The sequence below is a fragment of the Protomyctophum bolini genome (genome assembly GCF_963924005.1).
Source record: "Protomyctophum bolini genome assembly, chromosome: 14".
In the NCBI taxonomy this organism is placed as follows: domain Eukaryota; kingdom Metazoa; phylum Chordata; class Actinopteri; order Myctophiformes; family Myctophidae; genus Protomyctophum; species Protomyctophum bolini.
The window spans coordinates 3,707,585-3,727,293 of record NC_137875.1 but is presented as its reverse complement, the minus strand read 5'-3'; the positions used below and the strand labels follow the sequence as shown (position 1 = coordinate 3,727,293).

At 45.7% G+C, this 19,709-nt stretch overlaps 1 protein-coding gene across 7 annotated transcripts in view; it reads left to right on the top strand.

The window, feature by feature from the left end:
• LOC308328412 (spectrin beta chain, non-erythrocytic 1-like) overlaps positions 1-19,709 on the top strand; it is a 153,764-nt gene that overhangs the window by 121,697 nt on the left and 12,358 nt on the right. For all 7 annotated transcript variants that reach the window (XR_013965283.1, XR_013965284.1, XR_013965285.1 and 4 more), the window contains 13 exons: positions 109-333; positions 553-642; positions 1,627-1,908; positions 4,479-4,609; positions 5,273-5,477; positions 7,431-7,805; positions 8,543-8,629; positions 13,458-13,615; positions 14,142-14,280; positions 15,372-15,456; positions 15,789-15,985; positions 16,904-17,001; positions 17,205-17,262. Coding sequence is in view for 3 of the 7 variants with exons in the window: in XM_080782218.1 (XP_080638344.1) it covers positions 109-333; positions 553-642; positions 1,627-1,908; positions 4,479-4,609; positions 5,273-5,477; positions 7,431-7,805; positions 8,543-8,629; positions 13,458-13,615; positions 14,142-14,280; positions 15,372-15,456; positions 15,789-15,985; positions 16,904-17,001; positions 17,205-17,262 (2,130 nt within the window). In the remaining 4 variants the exon portion in view is untranslated. The remainder of the gene's footprint in view (positions 1-108; positions 334-552; positions 643-1,626; positions 1,909-4,478; positions 4,610-5,272; positions 5,478-7,430; positions 7,806-8,542; positions 8,630-13,457; positions 13,616-14,141; positions 14,281-15,371; positions 15,457-15,788; positions 15,986-16,903; positions 17,002-17,204; positions 17,263-19,709) is intronic.

The following is a 19,709-nucleotide window of genomic DNA, read 5'->3' as shown; positions in this document are numbered from 1 at the left end:
TCTCCGGATAACTGTCCTCCTGTCCTAACGGTTCCCCCTCTCCTCTCTCCTCTCTGGATAACTGTCCTCCTGTCCTAACGGTTCCCCGTCTCCTCTCCTCCCGTCCAGATGTTGGAGAGCCAGGTGGAGGTGCGTCAGAAGGAGGTGGAGGAGCTGACCACTCAGGCCCAGGCGCTCAGCCAGGAGGGGAAGGACTCGGAGGAGGTGGACGGCCAGAGGCACGGCGTGGAGAACAAGTTCACCTCGCTCCAGGAGCCGCTGAAGAAGAGACGCGACGCCCTGATGGCCTCCCGGGAGATCCATCAGTTCAACCGAGACGTGGAGGACGAGATCGTAAGATCGATTGATCGATTACTTTGTTAATACGGAACTCCCCCGCGGCGGGACGCAGACACCTATATGCCAACGGTTCCGTTCTGTCCACAGTGTAGCCCCCCGTAGAACTAACGTGTGTGTGTGTGTGTGTGTGTGTGTGTGTGTGTGTGTGTGTGTGTGTGTGTGTGTGTGTGTGTGTGTCTGTGTGTGTGTGTGTGTGTGTGTGCTCTCTCACAGCTCTGGGTTGAGGAGAGGATGGCTCTGGCCACGTCTACAGACCACGGACACAACCTGCAGACCGTTCAACTACTGATCAAGAAAAACCAGGTAGCCTATTTTTCATGTCATATGAAAGCAGGGAATCATAGCTTCACAATTGACATATTGGTTGTTCAGTTTGACCCACCGGTTTTGGAGATATGGCTTACAGAGTAATGTCTTGCAGAGAAACAGAGAGTTGAGAAAACAGGCTTGAAAGGTTCACTTCTGTGGTCTCTAACATTACACCTATAGCTACATGTTTAAGCATTTATTTCATATTTACATGTCTTCTGTGGACTCTAACATTACAACCTAACTACATGTTTAAGCATTTATTTCATATTTACATGTCTTCTGTGGACTCTAACATTACACCTATAGCTACATGTTTAAGCATTTATTTCATATTTACATGTCTTCTGTGGACTCTAACATTACAACCTAACTACATGTTTAAGCATTTATTTCATATTTACATGTCTTCTGTGGACTCTAACATTACAACCTAACTACATGTTTAAGCATGTATTTCTCTGGTGAAAAGCTGGAATCACCACGGGTTCCTGGCGTTGAGTGATTAACCCATTAGTTGAAATTAAAAGAAAATCTTCTAAATTCTGAGATTCTGAGTTTTCTGAGATACCTATGTTTATATAGGTATATATATATATATATATGATATGTAATTGGCCACCGACCCCCATCTGAAAATATGTTGTTCCAGGAACCCCTCAGAAAAAGCAAAGATTTCTGTTAATAACACTCTCTCTGAAAGATATATATAGGTCTGCTATTTTTGAAAAATCGAAGAGCGACTGACATAGAAGAATTTTTTTAGAATCTGATCTCAGGTCAGAATGGAAAACAGTCAGGATGTAGAAGACATTTTTAGAATCTGATCTCAGGTCAGAATGGAAAACTGTCAGGATGTAGAAGACATTTTTAGAATCTGATCTCAGGTCAGAATGGGTTAAACCGTCAGGATGTAGAAGAGATTTTTAGAATCTGATCTCAGGTCAGAATGACATTAACCCCCTGTGTCCCCCTCAGACCCTCCAGAAGGAGATCCAGGGCCACCAGCCTCGCTACGACGACATCTTCCAGCGCAGCGCCTCGGTGCTGCGGGAGCCCGCCACGCCCGGCTCCGCTCTGATTGGCCAGCGGCTGGAGGAGCTGGCCACCCTGTGGCGGCAGATGGGCGAGGAGGCGGGGCACCGCCACGCCCGCCTAGGCTCCGCCCACGAGGCGCAGCAGTACTACTTTGACGCGGCGGAGGCCGAGGCCTGGATGAGCGAACAGGAGCTTTACATGATGTCTGAGGAGAAGGCCAAGGTACAGCGCACGCACACACACACACCATGTAACACACACACACACACCATGCAGCACGCACGCACACACACACACACACACACACACACCATGTACATGATGTCTGATGAGAAGGCCAAGGTACAGCGCACGCACACACACACCATGTAACACACACACACCATGTAACACACACACACCATGCAGCACGCACGCACACACACACACCATGTACATGATGTCTGACGAGAAGGCCAAGGTACAGCGCACGCACACACACACCATGTAACACACACACACACCAATCGCCAACCGCACCTAGTGTACGGGCATAAATGGCACATCCTTGGTGTAATATACTGCTAATCAACTTACAATTACATATATATATATGTGACACAGGCCAGCACTTTGGTCCTCAACTCGCCAGAATGAAATGGTCGAAATGGTCAAAATAAAATCGTTTTTTTTTTTTATGTGATTTTCTTTTTTTTTCATATTAACAGAGTTTGAATGTTGAAGAAGGTTTTTATTCCAACAGATTGTTAATTTGGGCAAATTAAACGTATACATTTATATGTCAAAGTAGGCTTGTATTTTAACAATGTTTTGGGGCCAGGGAAGCGCAGTTCTGAGATTTGCATGTTGTTTTCGATTGGTCCTGGGATCTCTTTGTCCTGAGGTTTCACGCTCTGGTCACCGCCCATTAGCGTGCTTCTGTGTTTGTAAACATGGCTATAGTATGGAGGAGCTTTTGGGTTATACTTTACAGGAAAATAAACAAAACCACGTAGCTACTCAAATACGCTTCCCAGCCTGGAGAATAGACTTCCACCATCACACAACAACAGGCTAACAGCTAGCTAGCCTAGTTAGCTAGCTGTCTGTGTGTCGTGTGTTACTAAACACATGTTTTCACTCCTAAAATGTATAAAACTAATGAAACGTTGCCCGTTAGTATTGCTTCATAGCCATGGAAGAGTGTTGCGCGTTGCTTCTTTTTTTTCTCCTCCACACGCAAAGAGCCAAAACCACTCGTCTTTTCTTTAAATCATAACGTCAAAATATGGCCGTTAGTACTGTTAATTCAACATCCGGTGAGGGGAGGATACGGATTGTGTATGGAAATCAGCGCATACAGTGGGTGGGCTTTAGACCGGATGTAAGCCTTGCACACTAAATAGAAACCAGGCATGTGAACGGATGTTTATTAAAAATAGCAAATCTACAAGCGCACAACGCATCATAGCCTGATGCGTCGGTTTTATTTATCTAAAATACTGGGTCAATTGTCTGACTTTGATTGCTTAAAGTATATAAAATGGTGTAGCCTACTGCAGCTATTTACAACACAATGTAAAAGCATTGGTCTAAAACTACATAGCCTATATCCATTGAAAACTCAGTTAGCCTACTAGTTACTTTTTAGATTGTATTATTACAAAACATACACTAAACAACTTAGTCCTACATTTCTTTACTTTAACTCAAGTAAAACAGTGTGTCCACTCAACTGTCATTGACAGGTAACCTAGTGGGGGAGTGGTTAGTGGGTGGGGGAGTGATTATGCAAGACATTAGGGGTGTGGACAAGCATCTATTGTCACACCCATTCCAGAGGTGCTAAAATCTGAAGAATCTTTGAAGGGAAATTTCTCCACTTTGCATCTGTATCTGTTATGTGTTTCAACAAGTTTTAGATGGTCATATCTCCTTCAATTATTGTCCAATTTCATTGAATGATACATCATATGAAAGCTTACATTCTGTACTTTAATAATCTGTAATAATCTGTAATCTGTAAAAATCGAGTTGAGGACCAAAGTGCTGGCCTGTGTCACATATAGTATATGTATAACTAGCTCTCAATGATGACGTAAGAAATATGTGTACTAAAAAACCCAATGCCAGAGTGTAATTGGTCTTTGATGGTGACGTAATGACGATATGTTTCAGTGTTGGGAGGATTAAAGGTAATGCTCCTGTGTATACATGTATGTAATCTGGTCCCAGCAAATCAGGCACAATTTGCTGGGACCAGATTACATACATGTATACACAGGAGCATTACCTTCCTATTTGCATACGCATAAAAAGTGGCGGGTTGGCTGGGACGGACAAATTACATATACATATACATAGTATATGTATATGTAATTGGTTGACAGTTTGTAGCGGTCGAAAGTACTTGCGCGCTCTGCTTGCGCACTAGTTGGCCATTTATGGCCTACTAGTGTGCAACAAGCAAGTTTATAATCTTTTGCAAGAATATTTGATGTAAAATCTCTCTCTCTCTCTCTCTCTCTCTCTCTCTCTCTCTGTGTTTCTGGGTCTCTCTCTCTCTCTCTGTGTGTGTGTGTGTGTGTGTGTCTCGGTGTCTTTCTCTCTCTCGCTCTCTCTCTCTCTCTCTCTCTCTCTCTCTCTCTCTCTCTGTCTCTCTCTCTCTGTCTCTGTCTCTCTCTCTCTCTGTCTCTCTCTCTCTGTCTCTCTCTCTCTCTCTCTCTCTCTCTCTCTCTCTCTCTCTCTCTCTCTCTCTCTCTCTCTCTCTCTCTCTCTCTCTCTCTCTGTGTGTGTGGGTGTCTCTCTCTCAGGACGAGCAGAGCTCCGTGGCCATGCTGAAGAAGCACCAGATCTTGGAGCAGGCGGTGGAGGACTACGCCGAGACCGTCCACCAGCTGTCCCAGACCAGCAGAGGACTGGTGTCCAACGAGCACCCCGAGAGGTGAACCCCTTAAATACAGACCTACACCCCGAGAGGTGAACCCTTTAACACTTATACTGTCCCAGACCAGCAGAGGACTGGTGTCTAACGAGCACCCCGAGAGGTGAACCCCTTAAATACAGACCTACACCCCGAGAGGTGAACCCTTTAAATACAGACCTACACCCCGAGAGGTGAACCCCTTAAATACAGACCTACACCCCGAGAGGTGAACCCCTTAAATACAGACCTACACCCGAGAGGTGAACCCCTTAACACTTATACTGTCCCAGACCAGCAGAGGACTGGTGTCCAACGAGCACCCCGAGAGGTGAACCCCTTAAATACTAGCCTCGGTCCCAGGCTTACTTATCTGCGAAAAGAAAAGCCTGGTCACAACGTAAGGCAGAGAAGCTATCGGCGGTTGTATTCTCCGGAACATCCGTCAGATGTATTTCCCCCGGATACGATATTTTCCGACCAATCACAACACTCGTTTCATTCGCGGAGAATGTAAACTGATTTGTAAAGCATCAACGTCATTTCCTTGGGCAATACTTCCGCTAAAATCCTGCAACTTCCGCTGATAGTCTTTTCAGTTAAGGTCTTGCCCAGGGTGCTTAAATACATACAGTACCTACACCCTCGTATTTCAATGTTTTGCATTCTCCCTCCTCCCTCCAGTGAGCGTATCGGCATGCGTCAGTCCCAGGTGGACAAGCTGTACGCGGGTCTCAAGGACCTGTCGGAGGAGCGGCGGGGCAAGCTGGAGGAGCGTTTCCGTCTGTTCCAGCTGAACCGCGAGGTGGACGACCTGGAGCAGTGGATCGCTGAGAGGGAGGTGGTGGCGGGCTCGCACGAGCTGGGCCAGGACTACGAACATGTCACGGTGAGTTTAGAGGACTACGGACATGTCACAGTGAGTTTAGAGGACTACGAACATGTCACAGTGAGTTTAGAGGACTACGAACATGTCACAGTGAGTTTATATAGGACTACGAACATGTCACGGTGAGTTTAGAGGACTACGAACATGTCACGGTGAGTTTATATAGGACTACGAACATGTCACAGTGAGTTTAGAGGACTACGAACATGTCACAGTGAGTTTATATAGGACTACGAACATGTCACGGTGAGTTTAGAGGACTACGAACATGTCACGGTGAGTTTATATAGGACTACGAACATGTCACAGTGAGTTTAGAGGACTACGAACATGTCACAGTGAGTTTAGAGGACTACGAACATGTCACAGTGAGTTTATATAGGACTACGAACATGTCACGGTGAGTTTAGAGGACTACGAACATGTCACGGTGAGTTTATATAGGACTACGAACATGTCACAGTGAGTTTAGAGGACTACGAACATGTCACAGTGAGTTTATATAGGACTACGAACATGTCACGGTGAGTTTAGAGGACTACGAACATGTCACGGTGAGTTTATATAGGACTACGAACATGTCACGGTGAGTTTATATAGGACTACAAACATGTCACGGTGAGTTTATATAGGACTACGAACATGTCACGGTGAGTTTAGAGGACTACGAACATGTCACGGTGAGTTTAGAGGACTACAAACATGTCACGGTGAGTTTATATAGGACTACGAACATGTCACTGTGAGTTTAGAGGACTACGAACATGTCACGGTGAGTTTATATAGGACTACAAACATGTCACGGTGAGTTTATTTAAGACTACGAACATGTCACGGTGAGTTTATTTAGGACTACGAACATGTCACGGTGAGTTTATTTAGGACTACGAACATGTCACGGTGAGTTTATATAGGACTACGAACATGTCACGGTGAGTTTATAGGACTACGAACATGTCACGGTGAGTTTAGAGGACTACGAACATGTCACGGTGAGTTTAGAGGACTACAAACATGTCACAGTGAGTTTTTAGGACTATGAACATGTCACGGTGAGTTTAGAGGACTACGAACATGTCACGGTGAGTTTAGAGGACTACAAACATGTCGCGGTGAGTTTATATAGGACTACAGACATGTCACGGTGAGTTTAGAGGACTACAAACATGTCACGGTGAGTTTAGAGGACTACGAACATGTCACGGTGAGTTTATATAGGACTACGAACATGTCACGGTGAGTTTATAGGACTACGAACATGTCACGGTGAGTTTAGAGGACTACGAACATGTCACGGTGAGTTTATATAGGACTACGAACATGTCACGGTGAGTTTATATAGGACTACAAACATGTCACGGTGAGTTTAGAGGACTACGAACATGTCACGGTGAGTTTATATAGGACTACAAACATGTCACGGTGAGTTTATATAGGACTACGAACATGTCACGGTGAGTTTATATAGGACTACGAACATGTCACGGTGAGTTTATATAGGACTACAAACATGTCAACGGGAGTTTACAACAGGACTACAAACATGTCACAGTGAGTTTATATAGGACTACAAACATGTCAACGGGAGTTTACAACAGGACTACAAACATGTCACAGTGAGTTTATATAGGACTACAAACATGTCACGGTGAGTTTATATAGGACTACGAACATGTCACGGTGAGTTTATATAGGACTACAAACAAGTCAACGGGAGTTTACAACAGGACTACAAACATGTCACAGTGAGTTTATAACAGGACTACAAACATGTCACCATGAGTTTATAACGAACTGGGCCAGGACTACAAACATTTCACTGAGTTTATAACGAACTGGGCCAGGACTACAAACATGTCACCATGGGACTACAAAACATGTCACGGTCAGGGGTCATCAAAATGTTGAAGTTATACAGGAGCGAGAATGAATTTGTTCATATATATTCAACAGATGCTCCAGGAGCGCTTCAGGGAGTTCGCCCGCGACACGGGCACCATCGGTCAGGAGCGCGTGGACTCGGTCAACCGGCTGGCCGACGACCTCATCAACGCGGGCCACGGCGACGCGGCCACGGTGGCGGAGTGGAAGGACGGGCTGAACGAGGCGTGGGCCGACCTCCTGGAGCTCATCGACACGCGCACGCAGATCCTCGCCGCCTCCTACGAGCTGCACAAGTTCTACCACGACGCCAAGGAGGTCCTGGTCCGCATCCTGGACAAGCACAAGAAGCTGCCCGAGGAGCTGGGCCGAGACCAGAACACCGTGGAGGCCCTGCAGAGGATGCACACGGCCTTCGAGAACGACATCCAGGCCCTCGGGACACAGGTGAGGGACAGGGGGACGCAGGGGAGGGACAGGGGGATACAGGGGACAGGGGGACACAGAGAGGGACAGGGGTAGGGACAGGGGACACAGGTGAAAGCAGGGGGATACAGGGGAGGCATAGAGGGACAGGGGACACAGGTGAGGACAGGGGGATACAGAGAGGGACAGGGGGATAAGGGGAGGCAGAGAGGGACAGGGGACACAGAGAGGGATACAGGGATTCAGGTGAGGACAGGGGGATACAGGGGAGGCAGAGAGGGGACAGAGGGATTCAGAGAGGGACAGAGGAAGGGACAGGGGACACAGGTGAGTCTTGGGTCTGAGAGGCTAAATCTCATCAAATGGTGGTCCGTGGCTCAAATGCTGAATAAATGATAATGAAAAGGGTTTAAAACCACTGGCCTAGGGGGGAAAAGGACAGACACACACATAATGTCTCTCTCCTACAGTATATGTCTCTTTCTTCTATGTCTCAACCCTTCTCTCTCTCTCTCTCTCCTATGTCTCACCCATCTCTCTCTCTCTCTCTCTCTCTCTCTCTCTCTCTCTCTCTCTCTCTCTCTCTCTCTCTCTCTCTCCTATGTCTCAACCCGTCTCTCTCTCTCTCTCTCTCCTATGTCTCAACCCGTCTCTCTCTCTCTCTCGCTCCTATGTCTCAACCCGTCTCTCGCTCTCCTATGTCTCAACCCGTCTCTCGCTCTCCTATGTCTCAACCCGTCTCTCTCTCGTCCCCGCAGGTGCGTCAGTTGCAAGAAGACGCCGTGCGTCTCCAGTCGTCCTACGCCGGGGACAAAGCTGACGACATCCAGAAGAGAGAGGGAGAGGTGAGTGGCTGTCTGCCCGTCACTCATAAGAATAGAGAGAGAGAGAGAGGTGATGGCTCTCTGTCCGTCACTCATAAGAATAGAGAGAGAGAGAGGAGAGGAGAGGAGAGGTGTGAGTCTCTCTCTGTCCGTCACTCATAACTATAGAGAGCGAGAGAGAGAGAGGTGATGGCTGTCTGTCTGTCACTCATAACGGTAAGGTCTGAAAGATATGAAAACATGACGGCTGCTCCAATCAGCATCCAGCGGCCCATGCTACGACGACAAGGCAGGCGCGCCTCCGAGCTAGCGGCCGGTTTGCTAGAGGCCGGTTTGCTAGCGGCCGGTTTGCTAGCTTCATGATGTAAACAAACTGGGCTGCGATCTATTCACTTCCACCTAGCCGAAGGGAGGACAGTGTAGTGTAGCGGCTACCAGACTCCATGGAGAGGGAGTTACGTCACTAGCATAGGCATATGGCATATGGATGACTTTTACTATCAATCCCACCTAGGTGTTGGTGAAAAGAGGGACGTGATGAGTGATCCAACTGGATGATGAGATATTACAGGCTGTTTACAAGGAATTATGACTGTATATCCATCCATATATTAACATCATAATGACACATTAATGCAACTAATATTATAGTATTATGCAAATGAAGACTTACACATTGGGGCCGCTTTTTTGTTTCTTCCTTTTTTTAATGCGATTAAACGACCGTAAAAGTATATTTTCGCAAAATATATTTCACACGACGTGCGCCTGTATGAATGAGACGTCGACCGTACGGATAGTTTGGATGCAAACTCCTCGCCCCCTCGGTGTGTAAAGACCGTTTACAGGGCATGGTCAAACTACACCACAGGATGAAACCGTGTTGATCTTGTAGTTTGGTTGGGGGGGGGGGGGGGGGGTCAATTCATTTAACTGATATTGCTTCTGGTACAGAGACGACACATAGTGAGTTAACCCATTTTGACCTGAGATCAGATTAAAAGAAATGTCTGTTTGAAAATGACAGTTTTCTAAAAAGATTTTTCAAAAATACCAGACCTACAAGCTCATAGAGCGCGGCACTCGGTGCCACGCTCTTTTGAGCACCTGCCCCTCTAAATGTCTGTGCACGCCACTGAGTTAAAGGACAACTCCAGACGGTGACAAACTTTACGCAAGTAAAGTTTTTTGTTGTTTTCACAAAATACACAGAACACCCGTCCACAGCCCTCCCCCCTCCCCACATACAAACCCACATACATAGAAGACAACACAGTTAGAGCATAATGACAACAATAATATACAAAAAGAAAACGTGGAAAAAAAGAAAAAAAAACTAAACAAAACAAAACAAGAGACAAATCTACAATACAGAGAAAATTGTTTCCGGAAGCAATCGATCCAGACTGAGATAGCTATAAGAATACTGATACAGGTAAGGACAAAGTCTCCATGTGATTCAAATAGGGCTGCCAAATCTTCAAAAAAAATCTCAAAACCCCTTGAACTTCTCAAAATATATGTAATCTTCTCAAGAGGGACACAACTGTTCAGTTCTGAGAACCATCTTGCGATAGGTGGGGGGGAGTCAGACTTCCACGTTATTGCAATACACTTTCTAGCATACGCGAGTGAAGTTCACTTTGTGCTGCATCCAACACATCCAACACATCCAACACATCCACTTCCATTCCCGTCTGCCTTACCGTTAGGCTGCAAGGGGCAGTTGAATTTTATTTTCCTGCGGGTAGTAGATTTTATTTCATTCTTTTTCACAGAACCCAAGGCCCGGCCCCGCCCGGCTATTTAGTATACCTTTTGTGCCCGGCCCTAAAACGTTGCGTCGTGACGGGTTCGGGGGCAGAATTTGAGAACTCTAGTAAGCATTGATAAGTGATGAATTGATCTGTTTGGTGAGTCGTTGAGTGTTTTGTTGACTTGTGGTTGTTTTGACCATCCCCTGTATGTCCCATATGCCCCCCCCCCCCCCGGCCAGAGGAGAAAGGTGGAGGTGAGAACGCACTCCTGTTTTGACCAAATTAAAACATCGGCTTCGGCTTCAAACGTGTATATATTTATATATAATTTACTTTAGGAACGTTAAGCTCGTTATTATGCTTTCGACTAAAATGCTGACTGAGTTTCGGGACATTTTAGTCGTGTCATGCCGTTAAGTTCCTGCTTGGTGCTGTGTGGAAGAGCGGGCCATTTGCAAAATACTTTTCATCGTGTGTTGTTTTATGTTGCCGGAGCGGCTGGATGGGTGGGGTTTGTACATGACGGTTTACACACGTCGTGAAAACAGTGACGCATAGATATTTTATTATATTATTGTCTGATGCTGCGGTACCAGATCATTTAGGAAAAACCATTGCCCCATATAGTGAAAGTGCTCTGTTCAATGTGTCCATCGGTTTCATTTTCACTTTTCACATTCGAAAGAATTGAAAAGTTTTTTTGTTGTGGTTGAAATTCGTCTTGGAATATAGCTCTCTATTACCAATCATTGTTGTACGGTGTTTAATTCAGGCGTCATCCTGACCTTCCAGCTCTTTGGTAAACAGAAAATACATGTGCCAGGTTGGGATAGGAATTCCAGCCAATCAGAAGAGAGATACGCATACAGCATGAACCAGTGAAATTGGAATTTAATGACGCAAATCCAATGAAACACAAGCTAATGAATCCTATTTGTGATGTTCTTTGCCCTGGTTGATGTGTAACCAGTATTTATTTTACGATGTTGGACATAAAAAAAAGCAGAGATTGCAGAGATTCACATACTGCTATACTGCAGCATTGTCCCAAGTACACTACATAGAAGCATTGACCTGAAAAGGTTTTTCTGTTTACTAAAGCGCTGAAGAGACTTGAACGTTAAACAAAATGGAATTACTAAGGAGGTTCATTACTGTAGTTGCTTCAATCGTTCCAGTGTTGATGAAGCAACAAGCCCCATCCATCTAGTGCTGAAAGCACTATAAAACAAATCCAAAACAAAGTATCATTTGCAAATACGGTTTGGTCCGGGCCTTGTTAGTCAAAGAATGTTCATTATTGTTACACTTCGAGTTTGTGTCGCATCCGTTTTTAGATGGTTGAATTTTGTGCTGCAAAACACGATTGTTAACATTTGCTTGTTGCTGGTAGCGAGCTAGCTGGCTAACCATCGCCGGTAGCAACTGCCAATGTTTTCATCATCATTGTATGTATATATATATATATATATATATAGGCTACAGCTCATTAGCACCTTGGTGCTTTACAATCATATCTTCATCCACGTAAGTCCTGTACTTTTGTCGTATGACTAAACAATGACAATAACATGCCTACAAGCTCACAACGCGTTGTAACCTTGTGGATCTGCTATTTTCACAAGTGTCACAACATTTAGAAATGAGGATACATTTGGGAAAATCTTTTGAAAACGTCAGCACATTTTTTTTAATTTAAGTTTCACCAATAGAGGGTACACGTGACATCATACCCGGAAGTTATGCGGGAATGCTTACTGAGTGACAAAAACACTACTTTCTGGCCTTGACAGCCATACATCCAAAGAGAAAAGTCCTATTTGATTGAATTAAATGACTTTAAACGACATTAAATTCACTTTGTCACTCAATTTACCACTCGATTTGCCACTCGATCTGCCATTCACTTTATGCATGTGCATACCCTCTATATACCAGTAAGACGCGCAAACGCGGGAAGCGAACGCAGCTGAGACCCTGCAGATCATGTCTGTCTGTCTGTCTGTGTGTCTGGCCCGCTGTTACTGTATATGTGGACCTGGTCCCTTTTGTGCCCATATATGGAGCTGAGTGATTGCTGATGCAACACACTCCATATTTGGACGTATAGCGGGACAGACAGACACACACACAGACAGACACACACACAGACAGACATGATCTGCTAGGTCTCATAGTAAGTGCTCACTGCGTTCGCAACCATATGCTCAAAATTAGGACACCAGGTTGAAAGTGGTTAAGATTTGTAAATATAGCACCTGACAAATGATTTAAGAAACATTATTGACTTATGGAGCTATTTTAACGAAACCACCAAGATGTAGATGGATGGTTGTCAGGTGTTCTAGGACGCTGTGTGTGGCCGTGCATTCAAACCAGGAGCAATGCATCGAAGCCTCCCGCTCGTTTTCACTGGAGCAGCTCCACAAAGTCTCTCGACTCCCCTTTTTAATCAACGCTTTTTGCTATTTTTTTGTCAACAAAAAACCCAACAGGATATTTGAACATTGTGTAATCTGTATTTCCGCTGTTACTCTTATTCATTGCGTCTGTATTGTATCGATCTGATTGTGTCAGATTGTCATCTACAAAATACCAAAAACAAAATTGCCGATCTTTTCGTTGACAAAATGAAAGCTGTCATCTGCATACAGACACATCCTGTGTAAAAAAAGTGAATGTGATTCCGACATGCAGGAGGGGGGGGGGGGGGGGAGGTGATTCACTGAGCTTCAGTCACAGCTTTAGGAACTAAACAGTCTTTTCAATCAGCCCTTCAATAAGTCCCTCCCCAACCCATCCTTGTCCAATAGGCACGTTCGCAGCGAAGAAAGCTTGACCTGCATAGCAACCGTTGCTAAACTATTTGGATTGACATTGGACAATCGCTTTTTGGGGTCGGGTTTAGTGAAGGGCTAATTACTTAGAAGACGTATGCAACTGAAGATTAGAGTAGAAATACACAATGAATCACAATAGAGGGAAGACGGGGGGGTGAAGGGACGAACCTAGCGCTGGTCCTCTGTTCGGTGTCTTGTTAACACGTCCTTCCTTCCATCTTCTCTCCGTGTCGTCCTGGTCTCGTCCCTCAGGTGCTGGAGGCCTGGAAGAACCTCCTGGACGCGGCGGAGGGACGGCGACTCAAGCTGTTCGACACCGGAGACAAGTTCCGGTTCTTCAGCATGGTCCGAGACCTCATGTTATGGATGGAAGACGTCATACGCCTCATAGAGGCCCAGGAGAAACCCAGGTACACTAAAGAATATTATTATAGAAACCCAGGTACACTAAAGAATATTATGGAGAAACCCAGGTACACTAAAGAATATTATGGAGAAACCCAGGTACAGTAAAGAATATTATGGAGAAACCCAGGTACACTAAAGAATATTATGGAGAAACCCAGGTACACTAAAGAATATTATGGAGAAACCCAGGTACACTAAAGAATATTATGGAGAAACCCAGGTACACTAAAGAATATTATGGAGAAACCCAGGTACACTAAAGAATATTATGGAGAAACCCAGGTACACTAAAGAATATTATGGAGAAACCCAGGTACACTAAAGAATATTATGGAGAAACCCAGGTACACTAAAGAATATTATGGAGAAACCCAGGTACACTAAAGAATATTATGGAGAAACCCAGGTACACTAAAGAATATTATGGAGAAACCCAGGTACACTATACATTACTGACTCATAGAGTGTGTGTGTGTGTGTGTGTGTGTGTGTGTGTGTGTGTGTGTGTGTGTGCGTGTGCGCGCACAGGGACGTGTCGTCTGTAGAGCTGCTGATGAACAATCACCAGGGGATCAAGGCAGAGATCGATGCTCGTAACGACAGCTTCACCGCCTGCATCGAGCTGGGCAAGGCTCTGCTGGCCCGCAAGCACTACGCTGCAGAGGAGGTATGTTTAATGTTTATACCGGCACTATGCTTCAGAAGAGATATGTTTAATGTTTATACCAGCACTATGCTTCAGAAGAGATATGTTTATACAAGCACAATGCTTCAGAGGAGATATGTTTAATGTTTATACCAGCACTATGCTTCAGAGGAGGTATGTTTAATGTTAATACCAGCACTATGCTTCAGAGGAGGTATGTTTAATGTTTATACAAGCACAATGCTTCAGAAGAGATATGTTTAATGTTTATACCAGCACTATGCTTCAGAAGAGATATGTTTATACAAGCACAATGCTTCAGAGGAGATATGTTTAATGTTTATACCAGCACTATGCTTCAGAGGAGGTATGTTTAATGTTTATACCAGCACTATGCTTCAGAAGAGATATGTTTAATGTTTATACCAGCACTATGCTTCAGAAGAGATATGTTTAATGTTTATACCAGCACTATGCTTCAGAGGAGGTATGTTTAATGTTTATACAAGCACTATGCTTCAGAGGAGGTATGTTTAATGTTTATACCAGCACTATGCTTCAGAAGAGATATGTTTAATGTTTATACCAGCACAATGCTTCAGAAGAGGTATGTTTAATGTTAATACCAGCACTAAGCTTCAGAAGAGGTATGTTTATACAAGCACTATGCTTCAGAAGAGATATGTTTAATGTTTATACCAGCACTATGCTTCAGAGGAGGTAATGTTTAATGTTTATACCAGCACTATGCTTCAGAAGAGATATGTCTAATGTTTATACCAGCACTATGCTTCAGAGGAGGTAATGTTTAATGTTTATACCAGCACTATGCTTCAGAAGAGATATGTTTAATGTTTATACCAGCACTATGCTTCAGAGGAGGTAATGTTTAATGTTAATACCAGCACTATGCTTCAGAGGAGGTATGTTTAATGTTTATACCAGCACTATGCTTCAGAAGAGATATGTCTAATGTTTATACAAGCACTATGCTTCAGAAGAGTTATGTTCACAAACACTATATGCTTCAAGGTCCACAGACAATGGACACAACACATGAACGACGTATAGCAAATATAATTCTGTTTGTTTTTGTTTGTTTTCTGCCTCAGATTAAAGAGAAGTTGCTACAGTTGACCGACAAGAGGAAAGACATGATTGACAAGTGGGAGGACAGATGGGAGTGGCTTAGACTGGGTAAGAAATGAAATGTCTCCTCTCCTGGGGGCTGGAATCGATACCGCGGTGGATTCGGTGGACACGAACGCAGTTGGCCCGTGTTCGGGAAAGGGAAGCCGGGCAGGGAGGGGTCTCTCTCTCTCACACTCACACATACACACACACACACACACACACACACACACACACACACACACACCCACACACACTTCATACACACACTATACCTGTAACTTTCATTGGCCCTTTAAAAAATATACTTCCACAAGCCGCCAGTTGAATACCCCTGGTGTAAATGCTCTCTCTCTCTCTCTCTCTCTCTCTCTCTCTGTCTCTCTCTCTCTGTGTAGTCTTGGAGGTGCACCAGTTCTCGCGGGACGCGGGCGTGGCGGAGGCGTGGCTGCTGGGTCAGGACCCGTACCTGACCAATAGGGAGATGGGCCAGAGCGTGGACGAGGTGGAGAAGCTCATCAAGAGGCACGAGGCCTTCGAGAAGTCAGCGGCAACCTGGGAGGAGAGGTTCTCCGCTCTGGAGAGGCTGACCACGGTACAGCACGCACGCACGCACGCACGCACACACACACACACACACACACACACGCTGGGAGGAGAGGTTCTCCGCTCTGGAGAGGCTGACCACGGTACAGCGCACACACACACACACACACACACACACACACACACACAACCGGCCGGGTCACGAAGACCATTCCTGGTCATGATGGTCGCGTCCGAACTGTTGAGGTCCAGGTGAAGAACCAGACTTATCTCCGCCCTGTTGCCAGGATAGTCCCTCCTCCAGAGGTGTCTGAGGAGGAACATTGAGCCTTTTGTATACCTAATTTCCCGGGGTGGCTGTCAAAAGGCCCATGGAGACTCACTGCCAATCCAGCAATCAAGGCTGAGTGGCTGGCAGCTTGCTCACTGCACACAGGTGTGGGAGGCTACAAATAGGACTAGCTGCACTCACTCACTTAAGAAAACAAAGAAAATCGCTGAAAAAATATATATTTTTAATGACAGATGTGTAGTCACTACGACCACAAATGTCCAAATAAACTAGCTAGCCTAGCCACCGAGTTTGCTAGAGCTCTGGGAAAACAGAGCGGCTGAATTCTTAGTTTTGATTAGGTGGTGAATGGTGCTGGTTTGATCAACGGCTAGAAACCGTTTCAACCAATCAGATTGCTTCCCCTTACCCTAACCCTAACGACCTGTTGTAGAATCATGCATGCTTCACCACATTTTCTTATCCAACAACAAAATATTCTGTAGTTTTGGGTCTGACCGAGAGGCTAAATGTCATCAAACGGTGGTCCGTGGCTCAGATGATGTCATAGATGATGTCATCAAACGGTGGTCCGTGGCTCAGATGATGTCATAGGTATAAATAATGGACCTCAATGATATGAACACCACTGGTTTAGATGAGCAGGGGAGCCTGACTTCCTGTTTCCTGTCCCAGATGGAGTTGCTGGAAGTGAGACGAAGGCAGGAGGACGAGGAGAGGAGTAGACAGCCCCCCCCTGCTGAGACCCCCCCCACCGAGACCCCCACCCAGAGGTCTGTCTGTCTGTCTGTCTGTCTGTCTCATGAAAGAGTGTTGAACGAGCACCGTGTGTGTGTGTGTGTGTGTGTGTAATATGGATCGCTGCAATGTGAAAGCATTGAATCATAACACTATGGATCCCACTAACATTCTTTCTGTGTGTGTGTGTGTGTGTGTGTGTGTGTGTGTGTCTCTCTCTCTCTCTCTCTCCCCCCAGAGAGGGCGACCAGGGGTCTCTTCAGAACGGACAGCCGTCGGACCAGGACTCTCCCCGGGTTAGTTATCGCTCTCCTGCCTACCAGAGCAGCACGCTGCAGGGCCGCAAGGCTGCACACACACCCTGACACACACACACACACACACACACACACACACACCCTGACGCACACACACACACACACACCCTGACGCACACACACACACACACACACCCTGACGCACACACACACACACACACACACACACACCCTGACGCACACACACACACCATGACGCACACACACCCTGACGCACACACACACACACACCCTGACGCACACACACACACACACTGACGCACACACACCCTGACGCACACACACACACACACACCCTGACGCACACACACACACCCTGACGCACACGCACACACACTGACGCACACTGACGCACACACACTGACGCACACGCACACACACACACACACACACGCACACGACGAATGTTCCATTCCTTTAATATTCATCATGTTGTCCTTGTTGAATAGTAATGTCCTTCTTTCTTTCTTTCTTTCTTTCTTGTTTTTTGTAAGTGTAACCGTGTTTTAATTTGAAGCCACAGCTTAATTCATCTTTCTCCGCTACCTTTTTTCATTTTAATTCCATTCTGTTGTAGAAGGATGTACGTTAGACTGCTATAGTAGGTTAACGGTGGTCTTCTAATATGTATTATAAACACTAGGATTAGCTTTGGTTTAGCCGTGTGCGCTACAAACAAACATGTCTCCCTTGTCGACTGTGAGGTGTGTGTGTTTCTCTCTGATGTTAATCATTTCCCTAATTAGATTCCTGTTGTTTTATATCCCCCAAAATACCAGCCGGAACCAGAACTGAACTACACGATCTAACTGGACTCAACCGGTTCATATAGCTTTGAATTGTGTCGGCTGGGGCTGTTGTTTGTGTCGCTTGGGTTTCGGAACACAAAAGAACACTAACTAGCGTTAGCACATTAGCACATTTATTTTGATTTGTTTTCCCTTTTGTTTTGATTGTACTGTTATTATTTTTGCTCTCGGAGGTTTGCAAAAGAGCTCTAAATAACCTGGCTGGCTCACAATGTCGGTTTCTATGAATGAAATGAAATGTCCTGGTCAAAGAAACCTGGTCCAGCGGAGAACAGTCGTACTGTTGCTGCCATCTGGAGCGCTTTAGGGGGGGAGGGGGGGTGACTCATTGGGTCAGTGGCTCGTCTGTTGGGTCAGTTAGCTTGTGGGAAGGCTAACAGACGCTGCACATCGTAAGGAGATGTCTAGGACCAACGTTCCACTATCTCTTATTTATCCACTGAGCAACATTCCGGTCTACTGCGCTATAGACACACTCCAGTGTCAAATGGAAAGTGTTCGCGTGTGATAATCTCCGAGGCGTCGTTCACACTGCCTGCAGCGAATCAGACCGTTGATGATGATGTTAACCGTGGTCTGATGATGTGACAGTGTGAGCGTAGCCTCAGAGACACACATGTTGGTGTTACAGTGTGAGCGTAGCCTCAGAGGAAACACATGTTGGTGTGACAGTGTGAGCGTAGCCTCAGAGGAACACATGTTGGTGTGACAGTGTGAGCGTAGCCTCAGAGACACACATGTTGGTGTTACAGTGTGAGCGTAGCCTCAGAGGAAACACATGTTGGTGTGACAGTGTGAGCGTAGCCTCAGAGGAACACATGTTGGTGTGACAGTGTGAGCGTAGCCTCAGAGACACACATGTTGGTGTGACAGTGTGAGCGTAGCCTCAGAGACACACATGTTGGTGTGACAGTGTGAGCGTAGCCTCAGAGACACACATGTTGGTGTGACAGTGTGAGCGTAGCCTCAGAGGAACACATGTTGGTGTGACAGTGTGAGCGTAGCCTCAGAGGAACACATGTTGGTGTGACAGTGTGAGCGTAGCCTCAGAGACACACATGTTGGTGTGACAGTGTGAGCGTAGCCTCAGAGGAACACATGTTGGTGTGACAGTGTGAGCGTAGCCTCAGAGGAACACATGTTGGTGTGACAGTGTGAGCGTAGCCTCAGAGGAACACATGTTGGTGTGACTGACTGAGAGTGACTGAGTGCTGCATGATGGGACCTGTTGGAAACCACACACACACTTCTTTCTTTTTTGTTGCATTCCTTCCCTTATTTTACTCTTCTTCTCTCCTCCTCCTCCTCCTCTCAGCTGGAACCTCCAGCCCTCCTCTCTCCTCAGCTTCTTCTTGTTCTATTGGTGTACTTCATCATTTACAGACTCACTTTGTGGACCGCCAGCACCTGATTACACACCATGCAAAACACATGGTCACAAAACATGGCGTAACACCTAAAACACACCATGCAAAACACATGGTCACAAAACATGGCGTAACACCCGCTAATACAACAAAACACATGGTCACAAAACATGGCGTAACACCCGATAATACAACACAAAACACATGGTCACAAAATATGGCGTAACACCCCGATAATTCAACAAAACAC